Below are 23,476 nucleotides of genomic sequence, written 5' to 3'. Positions count from 1 at the left end.
TATTCTCTGAGAACCTGCTCATATTTTTCCATTCTTTTCTCTATCTGTTCTTTTGTGTGTATGATTTCAGATGCCCTTCCCTCTAGTTCAACTAATCCTTTCTTCTGCCTCTTCACATCTGCTGTTATATGTCTCCATTGTGTTTCTCATCCCTTCTATTGTGTCTTTCATTCCCATTAGTTCTGCCATTTGCTTTTTCAAGCTTTCAAATTCTTCTGTATTGTCACACTGTGCCTTCTTTATATTTGTCATCTCTTTTGTTATATTTTCCTTCGCCTCATTGATTTGATTTTTGATTTGATTTAGATTTGTCTGAATATCTTTAATTAGTTGTTTCAACTCCTGTTACTCATTTGAAGAGTTAATTTGATCCTTTGACTCAGCCATCTTGCTTCTTCCTAGTATGATTCATGATTTTTTTTTTTCTGATGTCTAGGTATCTGATTTCCTTGATTAGTTTATTCTGGAGATCATTTTCTCTTTTTACCTAGGGTTTTCTTGTTGGTTGGCTTTGTTCTCTATTGGTTATTTGGCATTCAGTTCAACTTATTCTAGATCTCTAGCTTAGCTTCTGTTTAATTGATAAGAATTTTTTTTAGCTCTTGTTTTTCTGGTTCTTGCTCTGCCTGTTTGGAGTCTTTTTTTTGAGGAGTCTCCCCAGATATGATTGACTCCAATCAGCTTTTCCCAGACAAGGCTCAAGTCTCAGGAAGAGGGTGTAATCAGTATCAAGTTTCCCCAAGGATGAAGCCCAGCAGTCTTTGGGTTTTTTTAATTGCCAGTCTTTCTTGTGAAGCCTCTTGACTCTGCACTTTTCCTATCCTGCCCAGCAGGTGGCACTTATCAGTCCCCAGACCCCCATCAGCTTAAAGTGGTGTAGTGCCTTTAGTTCTCAGCAGATCCTCTCCCTACCAGAGGCATAGTTGAGACAGAGGCTGAGGTAGAAGGCAGGCTTAAGCTGTTTCTGTTTTCCAGACCCTGGGGTCTGAATTCTCTGAATGAGAGTCACTATTTGTGCTGGGCCCTGCCTTCCTCTCTTTTCTTGGGGAAGATATGCCCTTTAAGAAGTTATCTCCTTCTCTTAACTAGTTACTTTGTCTCTCAAATATACCTTAATTCTGCCCTTGTCTGGGTCAGTGTTGACAATTGAAAATGCCTAAGATATTTTTTTTAATGGGCTGATAAAAAAGTTAAAAAATATCCTTTTCAGAGCCAGTCTCCAGGCCCCTAGGTTTGCCAATCAAGAGTTGGAATTGGTACCCAGCTCTATGTGTCTCTTTTCTTGGGACACAGCTCTTTTCCAGTATTCTGAGCTCAACTGACTCCAAAAGCCTCCGTTTTTTGTTTGCTTATTTTTTTTCCTGCCAGCCCTACCTTCTCTTTGCTGAGAGAGACCTCAGGGTGACTTTCATGTTTGCTCTGGGTTTGTCTGTGTTTGGAGCTTGTATTCAGCAGTCCGAATTTGTTAATTAAATCAGCAATTGAAAATTGCTTGAGCTCTCTTTGTCTTGCTCCTAGTAGAAACTGCTGCTTTTTCCCACAGAAAGTGTCTCCAAAACAGCCTGCTGTGTCAGTGGGGGAGGAGTGCCAGTCTCCACAGTTTGACTCTGTACTTTTCCTATCCTATTTTACTTAAAATTCTGTGCTGTGATTTCAGCCCTTCCACCCATTCCAGACTGGGTACATTGTGTGCCTAGTCATGGAATTCTCCCCAAAAGTTGTTCTGGACAGTTCCTGACTATTTACCAGCTACCTTAGAGGACTGAATAAATTCCACACCTCCCTATGCTGCCATCTTGCCCCACCTCTGGCAAAATCTGTAAGAGCTTAAGGATTTTTGGAATGGTAAATGAGCACTGGCTTCCATTTAAAGTCACCAGTTGCATTAATCCCTGTTCTGGTTTGCTGGCTGCCGGAATGCAATATACCAGAAACAGAATGACTTTTAAAAGGGGGAATTTAATAAGTTGCTAGTTTACAGTTCTAAGGCCAAGAAAATGTTCCAATTAAAGCAAATCTATAGAAATGTCCAATCTAAGGCATCCAGGGAAAGATATCTTGGTTCAAGAAGGCCAATGAAGTTCAGGGTTTCTCTCTCAAGTGGAAAGGCACATGGCGAACATAGTCAGAGTTTCTCTCTCATCTGGAAAGGCACATGGTGAACACGGTCAGGGTTCCTCTCTCCTCTGGAAGGGCACACGGCAAACACAGCATCATCTGCTAGCTTATTCTCCTGGCTTCCTGTTTCATGAAGCTCCCCAGGAAGCATTTTCCTTCTTCATCTCCAAAGGTCGCTGGCTGATGATAGACTCTGCTTCTCGTGGCTATGTCGTTCTGCTTTGCTCTCTCTGAATCTCCTTCATTCTCCAAAATGTTCCTCTTTTATAGGACTCCAGAAACTTATCAAGACCCACTCAAATGGGTGGAGACATGTCGTCACCTAATCCAGTTTAACAACCATTCTTGATTGGGTTACATCTCCAGGGAGATGATCTGATTACGTTTCAAACATACAGTATTGACTAGGAATTATTCTGCCTTTACGAAATGGAATTTTGATTAAAACGTAGCTTTTCTAGAGTCCATACATCCTTTCAAACTAGCACAATCCCTAACAAGAGAGTCAGCCTGTCCTTTGAAGCTTAGAAGCCAAGCTTCGACTTCTCCTCTCTAGTTAGGAAAGTCCTAGATAGCATCTTCTTCCAACAGAAGGCTGTTTTATCTACATTAAAAATCTGTTGTTTAATGGAATAAGCTTTGTCAATTATCTTAGCTAGACCATCTGGATAACTTGCTGAAGCATTGGCTGCTTTACCACGCACTTTCATGTTATGGAGATGCCTTCTTTCTGTAAACCTCATGAACTAATCTCTACTAGCTTCAAACTTTTGTTCTGCAGCTTCCTCATGTCTCTCAGTCTTCATAGAATTGAAGAGAATTAGTGCCTTGCCTGGAATTAGGCTGTGGCTTAAAGGAATATTGTGGCTGGCTTGATCTTCTAACCAGAACACTAAAACTTTCTCCATATTAGCAATAATGCTGTTATGCTTTCTTATCATTTGTGTGTTCACTGAAATAGCATTTCTGATTTCCTTCAAGAGCTTTTTCTTTACATTCACAACTCGGCTCACAATTTGGCTTGAGGCCTACCTTTCAACCTATTTTGGATTTTGACATACCTTCCTTACTAAGCCTTATCATTTCTAGCTTTTGATTTCAAATGAAATATGTGTGACTCTTCCTTTCCCTTGAATATTTAAATGTCATTGTAGGTTATTAATTGGTTTAATTTCAATATTGTTGTGCCTCACAGAATACGGAGGCCTGAGGAGAAGCAAGGTGTGAGAATGACTGGTCAGTGGAGCAGGCAGATCACACACAACATTTATCGATTAAGTTCACTGTCTTATATTGGTGTGGTTCATGGTGACCCAAAACATTATAATAATAACATCAAGGATCATTGAGCATGGATCATCATAACAGATATAGTAATAATGAAGAAGTTTGAAATATTGCAAGAATTACCAAAATGTGACAGAGACGTAAAGGGAGCATGTGTGCTGTTAGAAAAATGGTGGCAACAGACTTGCTTGAGGCAGGGTTGCCACAAACCTTCAATTTGCAAAAGACACAATATCTGGAAAAGTGCAATAAAGTAAAGCACAACAAAACAAGATATTCCTATAGCCAAAGCCTTTTTCTGCAGATCAGAACAGTCAAACAGAGAGAAGACTGAAAAGCATTTTCTTTCTCTAGAATCCTACCAGCCTGGGAGGCATGCTCCAATTTAGTGCAAACCTGATGATCCAGATTTAGCTGTGAAATCTTCAGCACTGAACTGGTGGTCAGTTTGGGGCATTGGAGCCTAATTGGAGAAGATTAGGCATGGTGGTCTCAGAACTGAGCTAGGGTCTTGAAATTCCTTTGGCTTGAGTGTGACTGGAGTTAGGATTTCTTTCCACTAAGTAACAGAGCAGTTTGGAAACCACAGCAGTTTCTAGAAGCTAGCCAATTTGATGTTCTGCATTTAGATCTAGACCTGGAAATGAGCTGGCCTCATCCCAGGAGAGATTATAGGAGTGTCTATGGAAAAGAAGGAGGCCATACTGACTCTACACAGAGAAGATTGGACCCTAGCTGGGTGCTGCTCAGGCGAGAAAAATCCATAGATTTCCTAGGCTTTGTATGGGTTTCAGTGGGGCCACTACATAGAGGCAAAATCTTATTGTCCATGTCAATGAAAGCAGTGATTACTTGGATCACTGGAATATAAATATAATCAAAGATATCTTTTATCTAATATTTTTAGCCTCCCGACCCCAAGTGAAAAACAAAAACCTTTCAGTGGATGCTAATAAGAAACTATATTAAGTGATTTAACTTTCATCTCCCTGCCCCTTCCCACTTTCTAGTTTCAGTTGCCAGTTGGAAGGAAGGGGAAAGGGGCAACATTCTTGAAAGTTGAGTCCTGAACGTAATGAAGAGTTGTCCTGAATATTCAGAATAATGATATAACATGCATGTGAACTTGTTTGGGAGTCTGGATAACAGCATTGCTGGTCCTCACTGGGGACTGCACATGTTCTAGAGAGACTTGCCTGGCAGGGTCTTAAGAGGCCATTAAACTGTAAACATGACTTCACACTGTAAGTTCCATGTGTTAGAAGAATATCTGTAAAAAGCCCTGCCTTTGAGTTCAGGAAACCTGGATTCTAATCTCTGCTCTGCTCTTTAAAGGTCATTTATTATTTGGTTGAGCCTCTATCTAATGTTAGAGCCACGTCTTTTTCTGGTTGTTCCGTCATCTGTTTGTTCCATCCTTCTTTTCCTAGCCAAGATAGGACAGAATCCTTTTTCATTAACAATGCTGGGAGCCTGGAACTAGAGTTACCATCCCACCGTGTTAGATGGAGCTGTCCTAAGGACCAAGAGGCATTGCTGGGATCCTTGCCTTTGTCCTCTGAGCCCTAGAGTGTCTGATGGTATGCTCCTCAAAGGTAAGGTCTGTATCATTCAGTTGTCTTTGCATACACCCCTACAACATGTGTAAGGCAACCAGTGTTCAATAAATAAATATCAAACCTAAGAATAAAATGGATTTGTCCTTAATTTCCCCCAAAAGCCACTAGGTGGCACCTTCATCTAAAAAAAACTGCACCCCTCCTCTCTCTCCATTCCCCCCCCCCCCCCCACACACCCCCTCCACCTTCTGCAAGCAGCTCTCTCAGTTTCTTGGCACTCTGATTTTGGGAGAAGTGGCTTGAAGGGTGAGGGACACTGTAGTTCTCTGTAGGGGGAGGAGAGTGGGTTTATGTGCATCTCCTGACAGTTTGAGAAAAACTCCCCAAGGTCCCATAACTCCCTCCCAACAGCCATAATAGCATCCCTCACAAGCTGTTCCTCAGGGTCAGATCAGCACTAGAGAAATAAGGTACCTTGGGTGGGCTTTCTAGATTGGACACTTGGGAGGGGGTGGAGCCCAATGGGGCTGCAATGGGCTTCCATTGCTGGGTGCGCGTTCTGCCTAGGCAGTCAGCTTGTGCTGCGCTGGAAGACAAAAGAAAGTAGAAGCTGATCCTGGGCTTTGGCCCCGGAGCAGATGGTGTGTGAAGCCTAGAGGGCAAAGTGGGCCTCTGAGGACTTGGGGAGGGCACAAGAGGGGGTGTGGTGACAGGCAGAGGCACGTGTGAGGGTTGAGGCCCAAGGAATAAGGAGACTCAGTCCTGAAAAAAATCTATCAGTCAAGGGGTCTTTCTTCCAGTGGGGGGCATGTCTTACCCTTGGAGTGAGAGGTTTCCAGCAATGAGAAGGGTGGTATGGCTTATGGGTGAAGGACTAGAGAGGATACCAATTATTTGGGGATTCCTGGAAACTGGAGTGTTTGAGGGACTCAGGAGAGTCAAGAAAGGGGGCCCTAAGAAGAGCGGATTAAGCGAGGGGGATAGGAGAGGCCCTGGGGTGGTAGGGAAATGCAAAATGAGAAGAGAGCGGCGAGGTGGACCAGAGGCTTGGGGGGCACAGAAGCAGGTCCTTAGAGTGAGGGGACGCCCTTGTGCGGAGTCGCCGAGTTTTCACTGGGGTGGGCTTGAGAACTGGGAAGTCCCTGGGCGCCGGGTTGGGGGGCAGGGGGGAGACAGCAGGCGCCGGCGGGTGGGGCCGGGAGGGGGAGGAGGAGGGGCCGTGGGGGAGGGGGCGGGGTAAGTCACTGGGCTGGGGCGGGGGCAGGCGGCCTGCCCGGGGAGTCACACTGGGCCGCCGCCGCCGGCGCAGCGAGCAGAGACGGGCCGGGCCGAGGCGACCTGACCTGGACGAGCGGCGCGCACGGGGCCCAGGCGGGGGGCGGGAGGAAGCGCCCGGCAGCGCCGGCCGCCCGGGCCCAGAAGAAGCCGAGCAGAGAGGAGCTGGGACACGGGCGGGGCCGCCGCAGCTCCGGATGGGACCGGCGCCCGGGGCCCGTTAGTCCCAGCAGGAGCTTCAGGAAAAGCCTTCACGGGGAGATTCACCCTTGCCTTTCCCTCCCCTCTCGCCCAGGCCTCGCTTCGCTCCCGGCCTGCCCATGGTCCCAGTCCTTCCGCGGCGCGGGCACCCTCCCACCTTACCCCCTTGGTCCTGTTTTTCGCAGCTCCCTGCCCTCCTGTCCCCTTCAGCTGTGAGGTCCCCCCAGGCCGGTTCTTTGTGCCAGCCTACCCCCACCCCCACCCCATCCCAGTCTCCCCTTTTCCTTCTCAGCTTTAAATTTATCAGGCCACTTCACCTCTCACTGTCCCCATCCCAGCTGCAGGCCCCCTTGGTCCCTCCCACCCTCTGTCACCCTACTCTTAGTCTTCCATCCTTGCCGTAGGCTGCTAGACCCACTCCTTACCCACGCCCAAGGCTCCCTCCCACCTCCTCCTCCTCTCCTCAGTAGCCCGCATTTCTGTATCCCCACCGACTTAGCTCATCCTTACTTCTCTTCCTGGCCCTCTTTCCCTAGTTCCAGACTGGGTGGTGCCTGTGCCTCCCTGGTAGGCCCGAGTAGCCCCAGGTTCTGGGAGGGGTGGGGCTGCTGCTTTATCCCCATGGCACTGCCGTCACTCCTGCTGTTGGTGGCAGCCTTGGCAGGTGGGGTGCGTCCTCCTGGGGTGCGGAACCTGACGCTGGCAGTGGTGCTGCCGGAACACAACCTGAGCTATGCCTGGGCCTGGCCCCGAGTGGGTCCTGCTGTGGCACTAGCAGTGGAGACGCTGGGCCGGGCACTGCCCGTGGACCTGCGGTTTGTCAGCTCTGAACTAGACGGCGCCTGCTCCGAGTACCTGGCACCTCTGCGCGCTGTGGACCTCAAGCTGTACCATGACCCCGACCTGCTGTTGGGCCCCGGTTGCGTGTACCCCGCTGCCTCTGTGGCCCGCTTTGCCTCACACTGGCATCTTCCCTTGCTGACTGCGGGTGCTGTGGCCTCTGGTTTTGCAGCTAAGAATGAGCATTACCGTACCCTGGTTCGCACTGGCCCCTCTGCTCCCAAGCTGGGTGAGTTTGTAGTGACATTGCATGGGCACTTCAATTGGACGGCCCGTGCTGCCTTGCTGTATCTGGATGCTCGCACAGATGACCGGCCTCACTACTTCACCATCGAGGGAGTCTTTGAGGCCCTGCAGGGCAGCAACCTCAGTGTGCAGCACCAGGTGTATGCCCGTGAGCCGGGGGGCCCTGAGCAGGCCACCCACTTCATCCGGGCCAACGGGCGCAGTGAGTGTGGCCCCGGCCCTCGGGGGGATGGGGGAGGAGGGCCACTATATTCCCTGGAGCTCGGCACTGGGAAACTGGATGGAGACGGGCAATGAGGAGCTGTGCATAGTGGTTGGGATCAAGAAGCACATGTGGACAGAGCATCTGTGAGAGGGCTAAGGCGTTCTGGGGAGAGCATGTGGACTTCACAGGCCGATGTAAACAAGGAATAAGAGATGAGGGCTGGAGCTTTCATGGGGAGAACATGGGATCTGGGGATTACTGAGTTTGGGGAGTAATGTGAGTGTCCTGGAGTAGTGACTTGGTTAATGCCACTGTGATGTGTGTCCCTGTCTGCGAGCAGAGACTGCCCAGCCTAGGCACCAAGGCCCCTTGGCAGCGTAAAAATCGTGAGGACTCCACAATCAGGTCTGGGCAGTCAGTGAGCAGTCAGTGCCTTTGAGCCTAGGGACAGGCTGGGAGGAGGAGGCAGTGATGAAGAGGGCTGGGTGGTGAGCAGCAAGTCAGGCTCCGGAATGAGGAGGGGCTTGAGTGGGATAGCTCCCTTCCCCTGGGGTCTGGATCCAGGCTCTGACCTTCTGCCAGATGGCAAATATGGCCCCCAAGGCACTTAAGACATAGAGTTGCAAGGGGGAGAAATGGATTGACGGGCTAGGGTGCTGCTCCCTTTCCTGCTAAAGATGGAAAGAGAGGGGGCTGTTTGGGGAACCTGGATACTTTCTCAGGGTTCTGCTTTGTCATGTACCTGCTCCAGTTGTGTATATCTGCGGCCCTCTGGAGATGCTGCATGAGATCCTGCTTCAGGCCCAGAGGGAGAACCTGACCAATGGGGATTATGTCTTCTTTTACCTGGATGTCTTTGGCGAGAGTCTCCGCGCAGGCCCCACGCGTGCTACAGGCCGGCCCTGGCAGGATAATAGTACCCGGGAGCAGGCCCAGGCCCTCAGAGAGGCCTTTCAGGTACCATTTGAGCCGTTTTGAGCTTTCAGGTACCATTTGACAGAGGGGGGGAAGAGGTGCTTTACTGGTGATTTTCCATCTCTCACAAGACCCCGTGCCCCACATAAACCCTAGGTAAAGGACAGGAATTCTGAGCTCCGGGAAGGACATGAACAGAGACTTTCCAAGTCTAGCATCATTCTTCCTTACTTCCTCATCGTTGCAACTCTTTCAGTGTTTCTGCCAAGACTATCTCCCCAATTCCCAAACACTAGCTTTCCTAAATGCCAGTAGTAGGTTCTCCTATGGGAGAGGAAAGTTCAGAAAAATATGTGCTCCCAGCCCCTGGGAGGACTTCCTCCTTTCTGGATAGATGAGGCATAATTGTGGCACAGTTAGAAGCAAGTACAAGAAAGGATATGATTATGTGTCCTAAGGACAAGAGTCAGTATGGGCCAGGTTTAGGAAAGGCTTTATAAAGGAAAGTAAAACTCTATTGTGACTTTAAAGACAGATATATTCATAGAGTGGGAGAGAGAATCCAGGCAGCCTGAGTAAAAGGAAAAAAGATAGGAATGGACCTGTTGGGGTGACCAAGAAGACACTGACCTGATAAAAGTTCATCTGAAGCAGATACAGGAAACAGGAAATAATGTTGCAAAACTATAATCACATTAAGGAGAGCCCTGAACCTAAAATTAAGGTTCGTGGACTTGAATTTATGATCAGTGAAGTTTTTGGAAGGATGAATATGGTGAGAGAATTCAGATTGGATTAGATGAAGAGGATACTAAAGGCATGAGACCAACTGTAGTACGTTAGGAAGGCATGAGGGGTAATGGGCTTGAACTAGAGTAATGATAGTAGGAATGAAAGAAATGGACTTTAGAAATAATTTGTAGGGAAAATTGACATGACTCTGTTCATTTTACTCCTCTGCTCAAAACATTCAGTGACTTATTTCTTACAGAATAAAATGCTGATTCCTTATCATGACATTTAAGACCTTTTACAACCTGGTCCCAACCCACTTTTTCAGTCTTATCTCCTAGTGCCCCTCATCTGAATAATTCAGCCCACTAAATGCCCCGGCCCCTGTCCCTTCCTTACCCTGTCTTTGTGCTCTTTGCTCCTTGTCTGAATATTCTTAGTTCTCTGACCCCAGATCTCTGCCTCTCAAAATCATGTCCATGAAGTTTTCCCTGATCCTCCCACCAATTTTTCACTAACCTATGTACCTAAGTGTTTCTGATTTATCCATATCTTTCCTTTTTCCAGAAAGGATTTGAGGTGGCTTATGGGATGACTTTAATGTCCTTTCAACCCTGAGATGCTTTGATTCTAATAGATGTATGTAGGGGCTGGTCTTGGGTGGCCATTCTTCTCTGATGAGTAAGGCTTTATGTGGCTGTGATTATGTATTTGGTTTTGGATGACTAGTGTGTGTCTGGGTGTGAATGACATATCTGTTTTCATGCCTGAGTGTGAGTCTATGACTATCACACTTGAACATAGGCAGTGGCAGGACAGGCTTTATTTATGCTATAATTTTTGCTTGAAACAACCTTCTCACCTTTGTCTGTCTGGATTCCAGGAGACTCAGATCAGCTAGTTTCTCTTCGAGGAAATGATCCCCGAATCCCCAGGTTGGACTGAGTTTCCTACTTTTGTGCTTAACTCTATCATGAAACCTACCAAATTAATCAATGTTCGGTCCATTCATTGATTGATTTGAAGATTGACTTATTCACCTGTTATGTTCTAGTCACTGTGTTAGGTCCTGGTTTACAGTGGAAAACAACAAATGTATTCTTTGCCTCTTTGGAACTTACATTTAGTAGAACAGACAGACAATATGCAAATAAGCAAAGAAAAATTTTAGAACAAATTATGGCGTTACTCAGAAAGAATAGAGTTGCATGAGAAGAAAATGACAAGGGCATTGTTTTTTAGCTGGTGCGGTCAAGGAAGGTGTCTGTGACCCTCTCAGGTGGGAAGACATTCTTTTTGGGGAAGAAACAGCTCTCCTCTCGTGTGAGAATTCCTGCCAGCTCCAGTACTTCGAGTAGGAGAGGGAGGGATCTAGTTAGCTAACAATTATATCAATTAACCTTCAGTTTTTCCACTCACTTTAGGGATTATTCAGGCAGAAAAACCAAGAGGGAGTTCTTGCTACCACACAAGAAAATGGGAAATAGAAAGGCGAGAATCTGTGAAGGGAAATCCAAGGCTTTGGGGTGGAGTTGGGGGAAGGGGGTGACAGGGTGTCCTCTGGCAAAAGTATTGTCATCCTTTTCTAATGCTCACTTAGAGCAGGGGTCAGGGAAGTTGGGTGGTCAGCTTCGGCAGAGCCTTTCTCCCAGAGGTACCTGTCCCCTGGGGTCGCAGATGAGGGCAGCCTGGAAAAGGTGGCAGTAGGGGCAAGAAGGCCTTGATACAGATGCTTATAGCTATTCCAGGAGGGTGTCATGCTCAAGGAAAAGGTTCCAGCTTATGCTACATGTTAGCTTTGGTGGAGAGGGCTCTCAAATTAAGTATGTTGATGTGACTTTTCTCTCCGATTAAGCCATAAATTGCTTGAGGGCAGCCATCATGGTCAGCTTTGTATTCCAGGTACCTAGCATGTAGTAAGTGTTTCATACACATTTGTTGAATTAAGAGGTATGTTGGGGAGAGGAGGGACAAGATTAAGAATTCATCTAGACAGTGATAGAGCTGGCAGGCACTGTAAACTAAGATGATCAACCAGATAGAGAATAAGTGATGCAGTGAAACTAAATCAGCAAATGACCAGGCTCTAAGAATCCAGAGGCTCAACCTGGGCAATTGAGGACTAGAGGGTCAGAAACCCAGGCAGAGGTCACAACAGAGTGACCAGCATGGAAATCAGCTACACGCAGGGAACACGGCAGTCAGAATCAAAGTTGAACACTAAACAAGGGCTGTGTAGGCAGAATCTCTTTTCAGATAGCATTCTTTATCAAATCCAGCCACTGTTGACAGTCCTCCTGGCGCTGCAGAGCTGCGAGTCCCAGTGGGGGTGGGCCCTCGGAGGTTCCTGCTGGTACACATGTCCGAGGTGCACGCCTGGCTTCCAGGCCAGCCACCCACAGGGAAACCCATTTTTGGCAGCTTTTACTTTTTTTTTTTTAATTTTCACCTGGGATTTATCCTTGAAATGGGAAACAATTACTTACCTTTGCCGCCTTCTCTTTAGCCCTGAGTAAGCACAGAAACTCTTTGGAGGTTTTTTTATTGTTGTTTTTATTTTAATTGCCTGTAACCACAGCAAAACAGATTTTAGCATAGCAGTTTTCAAAGTGTGGTCTTGGGATCCTGGAGGGGTCCCTGAAATCCCTCTAGGGAGGCCATGAGATCAGAATTGTTTTAAAAAATAACACTAAGATGTTATTTGCTTTTGTCACTCTTGTTCATCCATGCTCATATAGTGGAGTTTTCCAGAGGCTACATGAAGGGTGATGATGTCGCTGCTCTGGCAGCTGTGGAAGGTGTACTCGTGTACTGTTGTATGTTAAAAATCTACCGGTTTTCATTTATAATACGGTAACTATTGATAGGTATAATCCTTGTAAACAAAAGCTCTGTGGAGTCCTCAATAATTTTTTTTTTTTTTCACATGGGCAGGGACTGGGAATCAAACCTGGGTCCTCGGGCATGGCAGGCAAGCACTCTTACCTGCTGAGCCACCGTGGCCCACCCGATAGTTTTAAAGAGTATAAAGGGTCCTAGGACCAAAAATTCTAGAGAATTAGTATTAAAAAAAAACCATTATCTTCAGCTTTTATCGAAATGTAAATTGTGTTAAGTCTGATTTTTTTCCAGTTCTCTTGCTGACATATTGTTCGTCAACCATGTTCTACCCTTCTATTTTTCTTTTATTTTTGGAACAGGTGTTATTGGATGAACACTTTCTGACCCTATCCTTAGTACCCTGCCCCACACACCTTTTTTATTTTGCCTGAGAATGGGAGAGTGTTAGAAGTGTGTAATCAAGTACCCAAAGCTTTGTAAGCTTGAAGCAATCTCTAGTCTAATATAATGAATGTATATTAGAGATTGGCTTTATTATTATTTCCTGCCAGGAATGAATTGATATATCATAGATCACATGTGATATGTCTAGTGTTTCTGTGGTCTACATGTACTTCCTATGATAGGAATTAACTAGTAGAAATGAATAGATTTTAATCTATCATTTCACAAAGTCACAATTCACAAAATGTATTAAACTGAAGTCTTTCCCTGAAGCTGATGCCAGTTTCCTGTCCAAAGTAGAGGTTGTTCTCAGGGACTATGTGGGCCTGAGGCAGAGACAGAGGCAGCGGCTGGCAGTCTATCAACTAAGGCGGGAAGGTGTGTGAGGGTATTGGGAAACAGGTAGGGCACTTTGGTGAGACAGAGACACGCTGACTTGTGTACTGGTGAGATGTGTGCATGGCTGAGACCACACGTGATTTATTATGTACTTTGTGTGGGCATATGACTCTTTCTGTGATACATACCTGTTACTTCCTGACGTGTAGGACCACGCGAGATTGCTGCACAGTGCTGCTTATGGTAGATGTTACACACACATAAATGAATTCACAGCTTTTCACAGATGGAGGCATTGTCTCAGTATTTCCCTCAGTTGTCACAGGGCCTGAAATCTCTTTAATTCACTGGGTTGAGCACTGTGTTCAAGTGGCCCAAAATGAAAAAAATAAACACTTTACTGATAGCATCAGCAGCATTTCATACCTTAGAGGTGGGCTGTTGATTAGTATTGCCCATGGTACCCAATGAGGATGTGGCAGAGGAGCTGTGAGAGTTGTGGTAGCCTGCCAGGAAGGCCTGTTTGGTGGGTGGTTCAGGAAGATGATGGGCTGGGTTTTGGGGATGGAGTTGACTTCACTATTTTTCAGATGCTACTTTCCAGAACCATTCCTATCCATCTTATGCCATGCTCTCTCCTTAGATGTATTAAACACGCACACGCACACGCACACGCACACACACATATATAGTAGATCATATCTAGTATATATGAGTTCAGAGTTCAGCAAAGTATCTTCTCAGCCTTCAAACTTGTACTTTCTATCTCACATTTCTCCATCCTGCCTTGTTTCCTCTTCTAATGTGTCTTGAATCCTACTTACTCTCCCCTATGTGCTATTGGTACAGACAGTATTGGTGATCACATACCGAGAACCCCCAAATCCTGAGTATCAGGAATTCCAGCATCGTCTGCTGATGAGAGCCCGGGAAGATTTTGGTGTGGAGTTGGCCCCCTCTCTGGTAAGTAGATCACTTTCTCCCTGAGAGTCTGGCCAGGTTTTGAGGAAGAAAGGGCTCCTTACCCTAACTAAGGATCAAGCCTTGGCCCTGGAACAAGCCCCACTTTGGGGACTGTCCCTTTCCATCCAGGATATTTCCTTCTTCTCTAGGGACCAGTCAGGTAGGGATGGCACTTTAGGAGTGAGAGGAGGGAAGAAAGCAAACAAGAAGATAGAAGAGGTAGAAGGAAACCCCAGGGCTGGGAGAGAGGTCTGGGGAAAGGGCTTCTCAGGATATTTGGAGAGCATTGCTCAAGTTGCCATCCCCAGATGAACCTCATTGCTGGTTGCTTCTACGATGGGATCCTGCTATATGCTGAAGTCCTGAATGAGACATTACAGGAAGGAGGCACCCGGGAAGATGGACTCCGCATTGTGGAGAAGATGCAGGGACGAAGATACCACGGTAATGAGGAGGGACAGGTGGAAGCTGGAGGACTGATATCAGGCTCAGGAGAGGAATGGGGAGGGGAAGATACAGATACCAGAATCAGGAGGGTGAATTAGTTGGGGTCAGAGGATGTAGCAGAGTTAGACATGTTCAAGAAGGGAGGTGGGTAGGGGTCAGACTCTGAGGTAATTGGAAGGATTGAGGGGAGAGGAGAGAGATCTAGGGTAGATCTCAAAGAAAGGGGCACTCTTTTCTATCTTAGGTGTAACTGGATTGGTTGTTATGGACAAGAACAATGACCGGGAGACTGATTTTGTCCTGTGGGCCATGGGAGACCTGGATTCTGGGGACTTTCAGGTGATGGGGGAGGAGGCAGGGAAGAGAATGTGAGTCTTGCAAAAGCCAGCTTCCAGGGTTCGATGGGGACAGAATCAAAGGCACTAGAGGCAGGGACTTATTCTCTCTGCTGGAGCTGCAGCCTGGGTGGGTGGTAGGTTGGGGAGAAAAGCAGCAAAATAGCTGAGTCTTGGGGAGGAGGTTGGTGTGAGTAGGCCTGTGGGCCTAGTTCTCTCCTTCCTCACAGCCTGCAGCCCACTACTCAGGAGCTGAGAAGCAGATTTGGTGGACAGGACGACCTATTCCTTGGGTGAAGGGGGCTCCCCCCCTGGACAATCCCCCCTGTGCCTTTGACCTGGACGACCCATCCTGTGATAAAAGTGGGTGTGTGCAGGGACTGGGAGCAATCCTTCCTCCCTTCGCTTTGCATTCTTTTGCCTTCACCCTCACTAGCCTCCTCACTCTTACTGCATTTTTTTTTTTTTTTTTTTTTTTTAAGGAAAGACAGAGAGAAGGAAGGAAGGATAGAAGGAAGGAAGGAAGGAAGAAAGGGAAACATTTTTAAACATTTTCTTGTTTTATTGTATTCTGTTTCTCCGTTTTTGTTACATGGGCTGGGGCCGGGAATCGAACCGAGGTCCTCCGGCATAGCAGGCAAGCACTTTGCCCGCTGAGCCACCGCGGCCCGCCCTCTTACTGCATTTTTACCACTGCTATTTTTACATCCCTCCCTCCTTACTTTTTTCCCCCAAGATATCTGTTTACTCCTGTACTCTAAGCATCACCACACTCCCCGTTCTTACAACTCCACACAAAGTCTTTCTCAGGGTCTGTCTCTCCCCTTCAGCTCCACTTTCAACTCTGGCAATTGTGGCTCTGGGCACGGGAATCACCTTCATCATGTTTGGTGTTTCCAGCTTCCTCATTTTCCGGTGAGTTCTGGGCTTTCCACTGACTTGCTCCCTACCCTCCCCATTCCCATAGAGCCTTTTGACTGAGGCCAGGCGGTCCCTATACCCGGGGTAGGGGTAACAGGCCTCTTAATTTGGTGGTTTTTTTCTCTTTTTTTTTTTTTTTTTTTTTAGCTTTAACAACATCATCCTTTCTACCTTTCTCCTTGTTAACTTTTAGCTAAGGTGTTGTTCAGTTTTCAGTTCCAGTCTGGTTATACTGTTGATTTTCAGTGGGGTTAAGTTTAAAGGTGAATTTTCCATGGTTGTTATCATTTTAAGAAGTAACTTCTACCATGAGCCTGTGATGAGCATATGGCATATGTCAGAAATGCAGAAAATGCATCTTTGTTGTTCAGTCCTCGCTCTTGGATGTAATCATTGCAGCTTCAGGAGCTGCATGAAAGCCCCTGCAACCCCAGTGTTGGCCTGTGGGGTGGCAGGATTGGGCTTGCCAGTCAACTGAGGTGTGCAGTCCTTACAGAAAACTCATGCTGGAGAAGGAGCTGGCCAGCATGTTGTGGCGCATTCGCTGGGAAGAACTGCAATTTGGCAATTCAGAACGTTATCATAAAGGGGCAGGCAGTCGCCTCACATTGTCGCTGGTGAGCCCTTGTCTCAGCTGTCCCTCTGTCTCCCTCTGAGTTCCTGTCCTTTCTTACCCTGGACCTTCCCCAGCACATTGGCCTGTAATGATACCCCCTGCACTACCACCATCATCTAATGTTCCTTTCATCCTTCCGCCTCCATGTTGCCCTTGGCCCCAGCGGGGATCCAGTTACGGCTCGCTCATGACAGCTCATGGGAAATACCAGATCTTTGCCAACACCGGTCACTTCAAGGTGAACAGTCATCTGCTTGTTCTGTTCCCTGCCATTTCATCCTGCCTCATCCCCATCTGCTACCTCTGCCCATGAACCTCTGTCCCTCATCCCCACTCCTTTTCTCTGTGCCCAGCTGAGCTCCTGGATGCGCCCACAGTTCTCCAGTATTGCCTAGGAATCCAGAAATTCCTTCTGATATTAATTTTACTTTTCCCCCTTCACTCTCACCATCAGGGAAATGTTGTTGCCATCAAACATGTGAATAAGAAGCGCATTGAACTGACCCGACAGGTTCTCTTTGAACTCAAACATGTAGGTAACAGAGCTCGGGTTGAGGACATGGGGTAAATAGGCATGGGGAAGAAGGAAGGTGAAGAATTTGGAATGTGAAAATTGGCTAGAAGGCATATTTATAAATGATTTTAAGTTGTAGATACAACTAAGAGAAAGGGCTTCTCATATAGTGGCAGGTTTCTGTATCGAATTTTTAGCTCCTTATCTCTTTTTCTTTCCATTGTGTTTTTCTGCTAGATGAGAGATGTTCAGTTCAATCATCTCACTCGCTTCATTGGTGCCTGCATAGACCCTCCCAACATTTGCATCGTCACTGAGTATTGTCCTCGTGGGAGCTTACAAGTGAGGGATTGGTGGAGGAGGCAACGGTGGGGTGGGGGATTGGCCCAAAGTCATATCGACTCTATGTCAAGTGATAGCTATTGGGACTAGGGCAGACATGTTCTCTGTTCTATGTCCCTTACCAGGATATTTTGGAAAATGACAGCATCAACTTGGACTGGATGTTTCGATACTCACTTATTAATGACCTTGTTAAGGTAAGTCTTCCCTACTCTTTCTGAAGAGCTTATCCACTTTAAAACGCCTCCATTTTTCCATCTTTGCTAAGTTTCTCTCCATCTAGTCCTCGGAAAATCCCATTTTCTCCATTTCACCGTACTCCCATGACTGAGTAATAATGGGTAAATAAAAGATCTGGGATTTATCATTGAGGGTAATGATTTTTCTGACACAGGGAGTCCTATACCTGTAAAGAATTTTTGTTTTTCAGCCCCAAATATCTCAGAACTCTCTCCATCATCTCTTTCACTTCTAAGAACATATATTAAAATTCCTTGTTAGGGAAAAGATGAGTGGGGTCTCCAAACAGTTTTATCCTGTTTTGCCTTTCATTATTTGCTTTCTGAACAATATTTGGCATACCTGCTCTTTTGTTCAAAGAAAACTGAAAAAAGAACATTTACTAGTAAAACTAAGATGAAAATTATACCAAACCTTTGGTATCTTCTGATATAATATACTAGGTTTCAGTTAAATTCAAGTGACTCAGAGTTCCATGAATTTGCTGACACATAAATTTGAACCTTGCATGAGTTGGACAAAAGTTTAGAAGCAAGTATTGTAACCAGTGAGCAAGCCTAATGGTTCACCTCACATTACCTCCTAAAACTGACTTTGGTTTCTCTGCTTAATTCTCATGAAGTTATTTAAAAAATACTTTTTTTTTTGCAGATCAAAGTTTGTCATGAAATGAGAGATAAAATATTAGGTAAAGGGTGTGATTAAATAAAATATAAATGACACATGAAAGAGACATGATTTGATGAAAAAGTGATTTAGAACAAAGCTTGAAACCTAATCATTTATGTATTTGTAGATTTGGATATACCCAAAGACTTTGTCAATATCAAAGGCCTACTATATAAAAATGAACAATTCAGAGAGACTTGCTTAGATTTCAGAGCTAAACGTTTAGACAGAGATGTTTTGGGTTAGTGTATGGAATGCTGTATCCTTTTTCTGTCCCACCTGATGACTTCAGTGGTCTTCCAGAGTTTCATTTTTGGGAAGCACCACTCTGCCCTCTTTGGGCCTGACTTATAAGTCCCTCACAGGCAAAGATATAGGCCAGAAGTTTCAGGCTTCTGCATCAGTTTGGCAACTGTCTCCTTCTTTTGTCCATTTTTTAGATTTTTGTAATTTACGGTTACTCCACTTTCTCTCTGGCTCAGCATCCCCTCTTGCCAAACATATTCCTCCTCTACCCTGACTTGCCTACATGTGGTAATGCATTAGTGTTTACAACTGGTTCTTCTTCCTTGGTGCATCTAACTATTCTTGATGCCCAGATCTCAAGCCATGTTTTTCTAACTAGTGGTCATGCTTTTGAGGCCACCATCTTGGAGTTCACCCTCACAGTTCTCTTCCTTTAACTATTCAGAAGATAGACTGCCCTTTCCAGGGTAATAACTGATAGCCCCCCTCGTCCCTGCTCCTAAGTATTTCTCCTGTGCTGATATACCACTTATAGTACCAAGGATGAATGACTTTCCTTTCTACCTGCTTCCTTGGGTAGAAACCATGCAAAGGATGCCTTCTACAATGAGCTCATTGTTTTTATGGTCCCAAGAACTTCAGACAGCTAGCTAACTCCCATGCTGTGGAGAAGGGGTATCCCCATCTAGATATGATCCAATCCCATGACTTGATCTGTATCCTGCAGGGCATGGCCTTTCTCCACAACAGCATTATTGCATCCCATGGGAGTCTCAAGTCCTCCAACTGTGTGGTGGATAGTCGCTTTGTGCTCAAAATCACAGACTATGGCCTGGCCAGCTTCCGATCAACTGCTGAGCCTGATGACAGCCACGCCCTCTATGCCAGTGAGGCCCTTCCCCCCCCCCCCCCACTTTAAATACTGCTCCTCTAGCCCTGATCATCTCCATCTAAGGAGGGTGGGAGATGGATATGGGGTGATAGTATCATGGGAAACATTATGGGGATGAGCTAGTTGGGCATGGGGGTCCCCTATTTTGGGGACTTGGCCAGCCTGCTCTTTCTTTTCAGAGAAGCTATGGACTGCTCCTGAGGTGCTCAGTGGGAACCCCTTGCCAACCACAGGCATGCAGAAGGCTGATATCTATAGCTTTGGGATCATCTTACAGGAGATAGCACTTCGCAGTGGTCCTTTCTACCTAGAAGGCCTGGACCTCAGCCCCAAAGGTAAGAGTCAATCCACTACACACACCGTCTTCCTCCTGAGGAGCCCTATTCTTCATCCAAACACTTTATCACCCTCAGAGATTGTCCAGAAGGTTCGAAATGGTCAGCGGCCCTATTTCCGGCCAAGCATTGATAGGACCCAGCTGAATGAAGAACTAGTTTTGCTGATGGAGCGGTGCTGGGCTCAGGACCCAGCTGAGCGGCCAGACTTTGGACAGATTAAGGGCTTCATTCACCGCTTTAACAAGTGAGAGGGCATAAAAGGACAGGGGTTCCCCAGGCATAGAAGCCTCATCAGTCTGGGAGGATGAGGTGGGGCTAGTGGGTCCAGAGGGTGGGTTGGGGAGGAAGTCCTGGGAACTGTGGAGCAGGTACCATATCTTGGCCTTCCCCCAGAGAGGGTGGCACCAGCATATTGGACAACCTCCTGCTACGAATGGAACAGTATGCCAATAACCTGGAGAAACTGGTAGAGGAACGCACACAGGCCTATCTGGAGGAGAAACGCAAGGCTGAGGCTCTGCTCTATCAAATTCTACCCCAGTGAGACCTTTAACCTCTTCCTGAGTTTTCCTTTGGGATTTTGCTGTGCTAGGTTCTGCCTTATTGACCTCCTGAGAACTTTTCAACCCCAGAGCCCTGCTTTGTTAATATATCTTCCAACAGTGAGCCCTTCTGACTATAGATTCATTCTGTCTCCAAATGAGCTGTGCTGCCTTCTGTCTTCCTATCCCTAGGTAAAAACTGCTCTACCATTTCCTTGCTCCAGCAAGTGTACGTAAAACAGTCCTAACTTGAGGTACTATTTTACATACACTTGTTGGATCACCTCCAGGGATGCCCTCCCAACCTCTATCACTTGTGTACCTTATCTTGCCCTAGACCATAATGTCTCTCCAGACACTTTCCTGCACTACCAAGCTCATCTTTCATTTTAGAGGTCATTCCTGCTACAACCATACACCCCTTTCTTCTTTCTCCGGTTCCTACCTTCCTTCTCTGGTTAGGTTCAAACTTCTCCCTTGCTTCCTAGTTCAGTGGCAGAACAGCTAAAACGGGGAGAGACTGTGCAGGCTGAGGCCTTTGACAGTGTCACCATTTACTTCAGTGACATCGTTGGCTTCACAGCCTTATCGGCAGAGAGCACCCCCATGCAGGTGAGAGCCATGGGTGAGAGGCAGGGAGTGGGATAGAGGCCTGGGGGTGCTTCAGTGGTGCATAGGGGTCCTTAATAATAGGGAGGATCAGCTTGTTCTGGAGTTCCCATATCTTGTTATGGCTTGTGGGTGGAGACTTCTCAGAAAGTTGGGCACAAGCCTCAGGGCCTCTGCTTTCCCATCCCTGTCAGGTGGTGACACTCCTTAATGACCTGTATACCTGCTTTGATGCCATAATTGACAACTTTGACGTCTATAAGGTGAGAGCTGGGGCTACCCTTCTGAAGAGACCTGTTTAAAACTCTATCCGTCTCTACCACACATACCTTACCCCTTCAGGATGAGTTTTCTCTCCTGGGTCTCCAGCATCGTAGTGCTCTTTGTAGATAAATGCCATGCTGGTGCTATAACTGTATACAGTTAGTTACACTCCAGTCTGATTTCTTGTGAACCTTAGGCTCCCCTGACCAGAACCATCACTACCCAAGGTTTAGCATCTAACTGCTACTTCTTTGCCTGGGTGTATAAATACAACCTTTCATTTTACCTCTTTCTGTAGTCCTCTTCAGATATGGAAGAATCATACAAGATATGGGTACAGAAAGATTTGTTGGGCGAGGGGCAAGTTATGAAAAAAACTGCTATAAAGTTTTTGGTGAAGTCATTGAGTTGGCAGAGGGTGGACTTCATTATGCTTTGCAGTAAAAATGATCTGGATCGAATGTTGGTTTTGTCACTGACTGTGTGGCCTTGGGCAAGAAACAGAATCACCTCAAACCTCGCTTATTTGATCTCTGAGATGGGGATAATAGTTTGTAGTATGGAAAGTGTCTACCATTGTGTACGCAAGGCAGATAAATATCCTTTCCTCTACTTTCCCTTTGGACTCATTCTACCATCTCTGTTATAACTGTAACAAAGTACTCCCATGAACTCTTTACCCACATTCACCAGTGGTTTATATCTGCCTCCATTTGCTTTGTTTTTAAAGGCAACCTACTATCCAAATTTCTTTCTCCCTTCCTTCCTCCCTTATTCTTTTTCCCTCCCTTCCTACCTGTTTGCCTAATTATTAAGTTCCAGATACAATGCTTCTTTATCTCTAAATACTTGAGTGTGTCCTTCCTAAAAACAAAGACATTCTCTTACATAGCTACAGTATACTTAAAAAATCTTTCTTCTCCTTTCACAGTTTGAGCAATCTGAGGGCCTGCTTTACCTTTTCGCCTGCACTTTGTCCTCTTTGGTTTAGCCCTGTTTTCTTGCATCCTGACAGCAGAGCCTATTTATCCATGTCCTGTTGCAGAACAGGAATCCACTCATTTAGCAAATGTTTACCGAGTATTTACCAGGTGCTGGGTGGGGAGGGAGGTTTTAAAAATCCCCATGATACCCTTCTTTCCCATGGACTCTCGGGATCATGGCACTCATTTTCTAGTCAATGTTCTGGCATCCCAGGTTGTCAGCATGATTTATAGTGGTGTCCAGCTTGTCTTGTACTGTTCCCCATTCCCAGTGATACAGATAGAGGTGACCTCTTAATCCCCTTTCCAATCAGGTGGAGACAATTGGAGATGCCTACATGGTGGTATCTGGCCTCCCAGGCCGAAATGGTCAACGCCATGCCCCAGAAATTGCTCGGATGGCCCTAGCATTACTAGATGCAGTTTCTTCCTTCCGCATTCGCCACCGACCCCATGACCAGCTGAGGTTACGCATAGGGGTCCATACTGGTAAGGCTAAGTCTCCTCCCCAGCCCTAGTTGCCACCTTTCCCAGGCTCTCCCAACCTATTTGTTTCTAATAGGGCCAGTTTGTGCTGGGGTTGTTGGCCTGAAGATGCCCCGCTATTGTCTTTTTGGAGACACGGTGAATACTGCTTCTCGAATGGAATCCAATGGTCAAGGTGAGACATTAGCCCTCAACTCCAGTCTCAGTCTCAATCTTGCCCTTTTGTTTTCAGAGTCCCTTCAGATTTCTCAACTTGGGAGAACACAGTTCCTAACTATCCCTGTCCTTGGGTGAAGTAGGGGGGTAGGGAGTGGGTATTTTAGTTCCCATAAATGTGCTTTGGGGAGACTGAGAACCTTCTGAGAGGTGGTTGGTTGGATAAAGCTCCCTCCAATGCTGCCCATGCATCTTTTCCTTTTCCTTGACTCTTCTTTCCACCATCCTCCCTTCCCTCCCCAGCCCTGAAGATCCATGTCTCCTCTACCACCAAGGATGCCCTGGATGAGCTAGGATGCTTCCAGCTAGAGCTTCGGGGAGATGTGGAGATGAAGGTGATGGTGGGCCATGGGGAAGGGGTAATGGAAAGGGAGGATGAAAACGATTAAGGAGATTATGGGGTAAGAGAGGGAGATAAAGAGAATAACACAGAAGAATCTGAATTATCTCTGCTCTCTCATTTCCAGGGAAAAGGAAAGATGCGAACTTACTGGCTCCTAGGAGAGCGGAAAGGATCTGCTGGACTTCTGTAAACCCCATTTCTTCCCAAGTCAGTCTCCAATGGGCAGTGGCCACCATCTCTCCACATACCAGAAATGGACATCGTTATATGAGAGATGGAAACCAACATGTACAAAAAACCACCTTAGTCAGGAGACTGTTGCTCTTTGCAGCTCAGCATTGTACATATACCTGCCCCCCTCTGGCCTGTCCCCTTCCTCCCTATGCTCTGTAAATATCTGTATCTAAACCAGAATATTTTGGCCAAATATATAACAACAAAAAAAGTCATGACACCACAGTCTGGGGTAGGAGGCAACTCCAAAGAAAAGAGGTTACAGGGTATTGAC

At 46.4% G+C, this 23,476-nt stretch overlaps 1 protein-coding gene across 4 annotated transcripts; it reads left to right on the top strand.

Moving 5' to 3' along the window:
• Positions 1-6,950: 6,950 nt before the first annotated feature.
• On the top strand, positions 6,951-23,376 carry NPR2 (natriuretic peptide receptor 2). 4 transcript variants are annotated; one of them, XM_077147748.1, is made up of 22 exons: positions 6,951-7,728; positions 8,483-8,688; positions 13,852-13,965; positions 14,274-14,409; positions 14,657-14,751; positions 14,978-15,110; positions 15,578-15,662; positions 16,165-16,285; positions 16,448-16,522; positions 16,739-16,816; positions 17,036-17,140; positions 17,266-17,337; positions 19,023-19,182; positions 19,367-19,522; positions 19,601-19,769; positions 19,919-20,065; positions 20,556-20,679; positions 20,871-20,939; positions 22,238-22,412; positions 22,486-22,584; positions 22,869-22,960; positions 23,093-23,376. In XM_077147748.1, exons 1-22 carry the CDS (start codon positions 7,062-7,064, stop codon positions 23,156-23,158), a joined length of 3,144 nt encoding a protein of 1,047 aa, XP_077003863.1. In that variant the 5' UTR covers positions 6,951-7,061; the 3' UTR covers positions 23,159-23,376. The 4 variants fall into 4 exon arrangements, with proteins under 4 accessions (XP_077003863.1, XP_077003862.1, XP_077003865.1 ...); XM_077147747.1 differs by having other exon boundaries at positions 16,156-16,285; XM_077147750.1 differs by lacking the exon at positions 16,448-16,522.
• Positions 23,377-23,476: the final 100 nt, after the last annotated feature.

Source organism: Tamandua tetradactyla, chromosome 2 (genome assembly GCF_023851605.1).
Source record: "Tamandua tetradactyla isolate mTamTet1 chromosome 2, mTamTet1.pri, whole genome shotgun sequence".
NCBI lineage: Eukaryota > Metazoa > Chordata > Mammalia > Pilosa > Myrmecophagidae > Tamandua > Tamandua tetradactyla.
Note: the sequence above shows the minus strand (reverse complement) of the source record. Positions and strands in the feature narration are given on the sequence as shown.

Excerpts from the sequence above, each read along its gene's own strand:
- NPR2 (XM_077147747.1), top strand. The coding sequence starts at position 7,062 with ATGGCACTGCCGTCACTCCTGCTGTTGGTGGCAGCCTTGGCAGGTGGG. Across the intron at positions 8,689-13,851 it reads CCCTCAGAGAGGCCTTTCAG|ACAGTATTGGTGATCACATA; the intron begins GTACCATTTGAG and ends CTATTGGTACAG. Across the intron at positions 19,523-19,600 it reads CCTGGACCTCAGCCCCAAAG|AGATTGTCCAGAAGGTTCGA; the intron begins GTAAGAGTCAAT and ends TATCACCCTCAG.